The sequence below is a fragment of the Quercus suber genome, unplaced genomic scaffold (genome assembly GCF_002906115.3).
Source record: "Quercus suber isolate HL8 unplaced genomic scaffold, Cork oak 2.0 scaffold_682, whole genome shotgun sequence".
Taxonomy (NCBI): Eukaryota; Viridiplantae; Streptophyta; class Magnoliopsida; order Fagales; family Fagaceae; genus Quercus; species Quercus suber.
Window position 1 is genome coordinate 3144 of NW_027070123.1, and position 8544 is coordinate 11687.

General features: G+C 34.7%; 1 protein-coding gene across 1 annotated transcript; it reads right to left on the reverse strand.

Annotated features, from left to right (window-relative positions):
* Positions 1 to 867: 867 nt before the first annotated feature.
* On the reverse strand, positions 868 to 4699 carry LOC112017410 (cytoplasmic 60S subunit biogenesis factor REI1 homolog 1). Its single transcript, XM_065766118.1, is given in 6 exon segments — positions 868 to 1246; positions 1376 to 1594; positions 1715 to 1884; positions 1993 to 2027; positions 2030 to 2573; positions 4498 to 4699. Coding segments are annotated over 6 exon segments (1233 nt in total). The 5' UTR covers positions 4603 to 4699; the 3' UTR covers positions 868 to 1086.
* Between the last annotated feature and the right edge of the window lie 3845 nt (positions 4700 to 8544).

The following is an 8544-nucleotide window of genomic DNA, read 5'->3' on the forward strand; positions in this document are numbered from 1 at the left end:
CGAGTTGCTATAGTGAACTCGAGTTTAAAAGACTCGAGATGTTAGTTTCTTAAATAAATTGGAAACATTGCTAACTAACGAAATTGTTTGAAAAGTGATGTTAATTTGCAAATTCCCTCTCAAAAACCCAGTAAAGCTCTACCTCCACATCAGTGGAAACACCCCAATAGCCAAATGGGTCCTCTCCGATAAACTCACTTCTTACTCTTTCATCAAGCCCTCTCAGATTGAAGAACAAGCAATGATGATGAGGAAGAAGAAGAGGAGCAAGAAGGTGAAGATTCTTGGGTTTTGAATGTTTGAGTCCAAGATTAGAGTTAGGTTGATCTAGAGATTCAGTTGAAGACTTCTTGCATGAGTTTTTAAATCTCACGTGTCTCTCACGTTAACTGTTAGTTTTTTAACACCAAACTAACAGACGTATTCTTCTCAAAAAAAAAAAAAAAAGTATTGATTTGGCAACTGTGTATAGTTAAGGATTAAATTAGCCAATAAAAAAATTCAGGGGTATTTTGGCTAGTAGCTGAAAGTTTAAGGGGTGTATAGACATTTTTCCTAAATTACAGAGTTTATGAACGGAACTACAAACAATAATAATAAACATAAACTTTAAGCACTTAAATAACAAAAATAAAACTTAAAAGATGAAAATAACAATTCACCAAATTTAAAGGAGTACATCACATTTCAGCCAAAATTCGATTTTAATAAAGTTAACGAAAAACAAAAGAGAATTAGATGGGGGTAAATATCTGAAAGTGAGTAACAAACATAGAAAATTAGCTTCTATTAGACTGTAAAAAGGTGCTCGGGCATTATCATAACAGACAGACTTTAAGAGGCATAAACAAAGATCAGAAGAAAATGTTGAAAATACAAACAAAACTATTTCATTCAATAGAATTCATGATAGCCAGGTCCATCCAATCCCAGATGCTTACTGGATGTGTATCGGACTAGAAAGTATAAATCATTTCTGAGGGAAAAAAAAATACAGCAACTTCATAGGATAATAATAACCTTAATTTCAACAGAATATTAGCTATTATCATATATAACTTCAAAAAGAAAAGAGCTAGTCTAAAACTAGTATGTGACATTGTTGGGCAGGTTCCGGATGACATTGCTCTTCATCCCAATCTTAGAGCGCATGGCCTCTACACCTGATCTATTCATTTGCTTCATCACTTTCATTCTCACCATCTGTTCTCTTGACTGCACAGTAGCCAACCCCATGCTCCTATACCTGAAATGAAAAACAATTTCCTCATCATCACATGATTTCATTCTTTTATTGGTTATGTTGCTGAATAAAAGTAATGTTTGTGGTTTTCCCTATAGACATGAGGACTGACATATGGGGTTAAAAGCAAACCTTGAGGCCAGTGCTGCAGTAATAGCCATATTGTTCAAAGGTGAAGGTCGTGGTTTCTGGCGATAGTAGCGCATATATTCCCGGGAGCCAAGTGTTTTGGTTGATTTTCCCTCATCAGATCTTCTAGTTATGATGAGCTCAGAGCCACCACTCCCAAATTCTACATTGTTGTCCATGTCACCTGCTGCAACCAGCTGTTTGCCCTCTTCATCCACATAACTATAACCAGAAAAATAATTATACCAAAAAAGAGTCAAGCTTAGGCATATGAACATATATAGCTATAAATATTGTCAGTAAGAATTTAGTAGAACCCAAGTTGCAAGAAAGACTAAAAACCTGCTGCTATAATCATAAAAGTCTTCTAGCTCTGCTTCCTCCTCATCATCACCATCACCAAAATGTACTTTGCAATGACTTTTAGCAACCATATGCTTCCTAACTGCCTCCAAACCGTTAAAAGGTTGGCACCGATCATTACAGTACAGACACATGAAATCTCTCTTGACCTGAAAAGAAAAGATGAGAGAAAATAGATGTGAAACCAAATAACTGAAAAGCTGCAAAATAAGGAACAGGTTTCTACTAAGAACAAACTTAGGCAGATGTTTCAGTACCTTAAGGCCAAGATATGTAAGGAATCCTTCTGGTCCTTTAAATACTCAACATCAGGAATGAAGAACCCATGCTGCTTGTGCATGTGAACCATGCAGCTCTCTATGGTATCATGCTCTAGATCACACATAAAGCAACTAGATGGATCCAACTCCTCGTAGTCATCATCATCCTCATCCTCATCCATGTCATTGTCAGAGCCAACCTCACGTACATTCAAATCGGTTAAGGAATTTGTGGCTTCACCAACCAAGTCTTCTTCTGGATCAGCTTCCTCCCAGTCACTTTCTTCACTCTCTTCATTGTTTACCTCCCTTTGTGGGGATGGCTTATTCACAACACGACGCGGAAGTGGCTTAACTATTGCCTTGTCCTCTTCTTCATTGTTTGTTCCTTGAGAGGCCCGCATGATGTGATTTCGAGATTTAAGATGCTCAGCATGAGCCTTAGAACTTCTATACCCTTTCCCACAAAGACCACAACTGTAGAGCATGGGAGTTTCACTTGACTGGCCTTTCTCTTGAGCAAGAGCAGTTTGTCTAGCTACAAATAATGCTTCAGTCACTCCAGGAACCCCAGCTACCTGTTTATTTACAGAGAATAACAAATTGTAAATTTGTAATAACTTATTGAGCACAGCAATCAGGTTTACCGTTGCATAGAATGGCACTTACAGAATAATCAAAAAACACCAGAGACTTATTTCTTATACCAGAAAATCAAGATATACCAACTAAACTTTTTTCGAGATATATACCAACTAAACTTGATTAGGCATTACATTGTAAATTTCTAGTACCCAACAATCTACTTGCAACTGAAGTTTTCATTCACAAGTTACAGTTATAGTACCAAAACTAATTTTTTACATTTCCAAAATGTAAGTTGAGCTAATTAATAAATGTGATGATCACAGCTGACAATGAAATGAAACAACACCAAGCAAAGGTTGCAAGTGAAGCAAACTTCAATAGAAATAAAATTACCACTATCAACTTCATTAAGCGATTGCAAGTTGAAAATGCTTCCTCAAGAAATCAGTTACAAGTAAAAGCGTATATTATATTATGTAGAATGCAATAATATAAAGATCACTTAGAATTTCTTCTCTGAAATTAGTTCCCAAAAACACAATTGAGATGGCTTATATTGCTACATAAAACACTCAATGAACCTAAAGAAGAAAAATCCAAGTAGGAAAAGCCAATGAGCTCAACCTCAAAAGACCACCTCATTCCATAAAAATAGGAAGTAGGATGAGGTTGTGGGTCCAAGACCCACTCGATGTGTTTGTAAAAATTAATTGCCATGGGAAGTTTCACTTGCAACACAACCCCCATTCCATTAATCCGATTTCCCATAACATAAATGTTTTCATTCATTCCAGCCCTGTTTCATTTCACTAATGGCCTGTTTGGATGTTTAAAAAAGGAGGGGGAGTAGAGTAGAGGGAGGGAGAGTAATCTAATTACTTTGTTTGGAAGTTTTTTAAGGAAGGAGGGGGAGGGGTTTGGAGGAGTTTCAACTCCCTCTAACTCCCCATTTTTAATTCCCCCAAATTGGAGAGATTTGGAGGGAGAGTAGAGTACATAAACTATTGACCAAGTAAATTACCTAATTTACCCTTATTATATTAATAAAATTACATAAGGGGAAGGGCTAATTACTCCCTTCCCCCTTACTAATTTTAAAAACATCCAAACAAGGTGGAGATGAATCATTTTCCTCTACTCTCCTCCCCACTACTCCCCTCCCCTCTACTCCCCTCTACTCTCCTCTCTCTCTCAACTTCCAAACAAGCCATAAAAGAAGGGGGACAAAACTAGTTTGCATGATAAACTTGTCCAAATTGTCATGTTATCTTCCGTCTATTTATCTCCACTGCAAACCAAATTCATAGTTAACTAACTTTCATAAAAATGGATACGTACTTGTTAATTATTTCCAATCTTAAAACATATTTTTACTCGTCACTCGAAAGACATTGATATCACAATCCTAAAATTACTAAGTAATGTAGTTACAATTTTTTTTTTTTTGTTGATAATTCAATAGTTGGGGCGGGTGGATTTGAACCCTAGCCGTCTCTATTGGAAACACCAGAGAATCCGAACATTTTTCCTAACTTCTAACAACCTTTGTTATATTTGTACCAGAAGAACACCAATTTGAAACAACGTTCTTACACATTACGAAGCATAACTTAGAGCATGAATCTCAATCAGCCATCATTATTTTAAAAAAAAAAAAAAAAATCAGAATCCCTGTTTGCTTAACAAGAAAATAAAATTTAAATTTCTTATGTGAACCCTTCAGCTCAATTAGAACCATACACTTCGATTAGAAACATAATCTCGACTATTAAAATCTTAATTCCTTATATATTATTATTATTATTATAATTTTCCCTCTACCGTTAATTGTGAAATGACAGAATCGAATAACCTAATCTAAACAACAATGAATAAATGATTGATACATGGAGAGAGAGAGAGAGAGAGAGAGACCTTGCGCTTGAGATTGTAACGGTGCCATTCGGACTTGTAATGTAGCTTTTGCTCGGTATCGTCGTTGAACTCTTTGTTGCAAGCGTTGCAGGTTAAACCAGGCATTCTCTATCTATCAAATATTTCTCACACAGAAAAAAGGAAAAGAGACAGAGAGAGAATCAGAAAGTGGAGGCGGAGGCGAGACCTATTTATATGTAGAGTAGAAATGTAGAATAGATGATGAGTTAATATACTATACTATACGGCGGCTCGTAGACGGTGAAACGGTGGACCAGACAAATACGACTCGCTTGCGCAATCGCTAATGTATTGGCCTTTGGGCTTATTGCGAATATGGTACGGCCTTTGGGCCTGATTCCTCTGGTCCTTTATTAAGCTAAAGTTTGGGCTTCTCTGTTAGTCAAGAATCTAGATGGTGGGTCCGTTTGAATAGCACTTATTGTTGCTGAAAGTTGCTAAAAACTGATTGTTGCTAAAAACACTGTAGCAAAATAATTTTTAAATGTGTGAATAGTATTGTGGGACCCACTTTTAATATTAAATATTGCGTGAACAATGCATGAACAGTGCGTAAACAGTGAATTTTGTCCCCCAAAATCAAAAAAGCCGGCCAAAAAAAAAAAAGGAGAAAACGTGAAGCTCAAAACGCACCGCAACAAAACGTGCAATCCAAACCAAAGTGGTATCAACATTCATTGGGGTGAAAAGGGAGACGATGAAAAATAAAGAGAAGGAAAAATGAGATTTTTTTATCATGTGGGTGTAATTAAAGGGGAGATGAAAGTAAATAGGGATGGTCCGGATGGATGGAGTTTTCCACTCGATCCCACTATTTTTTTTTTTTTGTTCCAAATTGGGAAAAAAGAGGAAATAAAATGATAGTGAGAAGAAAATTACAAAATCACCTCCACTTTTTTTATCATTATAATTTTAATAATAAGGGTATAATAGTAATTTAATTATCATTCTTTCATGTTTTCATTATTCTACTAAAAGACGTGTACTCGTGTTAGTGGACATCTTTCTCTCTCTTTTCAACTTGCTATATGATTATTGAAAGAATCATTCACATATATTTTTAGTCACATAATTTTTTTAATGAATTATATGACTCGTGTAAATAGTGTAGAAAAGAATGATGCAACACACATAATAAAATAAAAAAAAAATGAATGATGCAACAAAGTGTGACTTTGATACCAACTAATGCAACATAGTTGTGTAAAAACAAAATATGTAATACACAATATTACAACTCTTCTACAAAATCTAACTTCAACAAGAACTCTAGACTAGGACACACAAAAAATAGAAAAAAGTTTCTGAAAAGAACTTTGGTTGCCTGGTTGTTAATTTACTCGTTTGATTGCTCTGAGATTCTGAGAAAGCTGTGGAAAACACACACAAAAATAACGGATTGAGAAAGTATATGATTCATGTTCTTTTGATTTTGAAAAAGGTTACTAATATAAGAGTTGAATTTTTTTTTTTTTTGGTGGTTATATTCTTGTTGGACTCAGATTAATGGGCATTAATGCTTACTCAGTTGCAAGCATTAAAAACAGAAAGTAAACAATATAGAGATGTTTTTCTTTCATTTTCCTGTGTTTTCATGACAACCAAACGTAGCATGAAGTTCATTTTTTTTCTGATACCGTTATGTATACACGTATATGGTTTATTTTATTTTGTTTTATTTTTTAAGTGTTTGGTGTTATTCAGTTGAGTTTTATTATTCTTAACTTTGTTTAATCTTTATTTTATATTTTACTTTTAGATGAATATATCTAATTAGAAAAAAAATTAGATCAATAATAATAATTGATGATGCTCGAAAAAAAATTATATTTTACTTTTGGAGAGCTTATTAACAGGCTCTTGGACTTGTTATTCTAGATAGTTGATCACGAATTAATGAAATTTGGATGGGAAGTTTTCTTCCGGTGCTTGGTGTTGATTCCAAGTAAGCCTAGGTGTTGATTTTTGGATTCCTATATGTATAACTTGCTTGGTGCTAAAGCCAAGTAACCCTAGGTGCTTATTTCTAGCTTCTATTTTTCTATTTTCACCGCTTAGTGTTAATTCCAAGTAAATCTTAGATGCCGATTCCTAAGTTGTAATCTTTTTTTCTTTTTTGTTTCTTTTTTATTTCTCAAACATGTGTTCTCCTTGAGACTTCATTGTCCTGCATTATATACAGTGTAGTTATACTATGCTTTTTGAGTCATATTGCTACTGAGGTAGGGGCCTTTTATTTTTCTCAGACCAATTGCATACAAAAAAAAAAAAATTAATATTTCACTTTAGTTCATTGATAATTGAGAAAAAAAATTATATATTTTATTTCCACTTGTTGTCATCCATTACAAGTCAATAAATTTGCATTGATGTTCGTGGCATTGTTTTTAGGAATCAACAAAGTAATTTCATAAAAAAAAAAAAAAAAAGCAAAACGTTTGGCATCACTATAAAATTGACAGCAAAAAGACAAAAAAGGGCTTCAATTTTTTTTAGCTAACAAATGAAGTTAGGAGCAATTGAGCAATTTCAACCAAATTTGTCAGTAATAGATTATAGAGGAAAAGACCAAAAGGGCTCCAAAGTTTTTTTTAGCTCACACATTCCTTTAGGAGCAACAAAGTAATTTAAGCCCTCTGTCGAGCCTCTACTGTTTTAAAGTATCGTTTTGCTAAATACGAACAGCTCAACTATCCTTTTTTTATATAGAGTACAGAAGAGAAGTAGGGTCGAGCTCACATAAGCCCTGTAATCTTCATGTCCATCAATTGCATTCCATTCCTAGGCCAGGTCTATTTGGCAAGCAAGGCATTAGGAATTTTGACTTTTGGCATTCCACTTCTTGATTACTTCGTCAAGGAGCAAAAAAATGTGTAGTTATATACTAAAGTTTGTGTCTTTTACAAGTGACATGATTGGGAGTTTTTCCGATTCTTGTGTCGTGTGTTTCGATTTGGATCATTGGTTGCATTCCGTGTACGACGGACGATAAGCGATCCAATGAGATACAAGGTGTCTGTTTCTAAATAACAATGAATAAATGATTGATATATGAAGAGAGAGAGAGAGAGAGAGAGAGACCTTGCGCTTGAGATTGTAACGGTGCCATTCGGACTTGTGATGTAGCTTTTGCTCTTGCTCGGTATTGTCGTTGAACTCTTTGTTGCAAGGGTACGTTGCAGGTTACACCAGGCATTCTCTATCTATCAAATATTTCACACACACACACACACACAGAAAAAGAAAGAGAGAAAGAATTAGAATGCGAAAACGGAGGGGAGGCCTATTTATATATAGATGAGATGAGAATATATTAATAGGTGTAAATGCTCTTTTTGTCCTTACATTTTGGGGTCATTTCTATTTTGGTACATACATTTCTATTTTACCACTTTTAGTCTCTAATCCAATTAATGCTTGTTATTTTAGTCCTTTTCGTCAGACAACAGACGGAAATAAATAGATTGATTAAAATAATAATTAAAAAATCTATTTTGGCATTAAAAATGCCATGTTAGCATCTAATTTAATTTTAATTAAATAAAACAAAATTAAAAACAAAAAATTACAGATCTAACAACATAAGAACTTGTTCTTTAATATTCTTCTTAAATAAATAAATAAAAACCCCAGCAACAACAACAAACCTGACATTTTTCTTTATTTGAAATCCAAATAAAAAACATTTTGCTCATTGCTCATCCACTAGATTCAACTTACTAAACCTCTCTCTCGTCTAAAACGATGCTCTCTTTCATCTAAAGCTCTCTCTGTCTCTCAAATCAAAATCTCTATCTCTATCTCTCTTTTGGCTTTCTCTTTGGATACGGGTTTAGAGAAAGAGATGGCTTCTTCGCCTCTCTCACGCAAAGTGAAGCTGATATGATCGGCAAAAACCCGTCAGTCATTGCCATGTTCGAGGACCGCCATCACGAGCTTCACACCACTCGGTCTCCTCAGTTTCTCAGCCTTAGGAACTAGCGCAGTCTCTGGTCCGATTCCGATTACGGCTCCGATGTCATTATC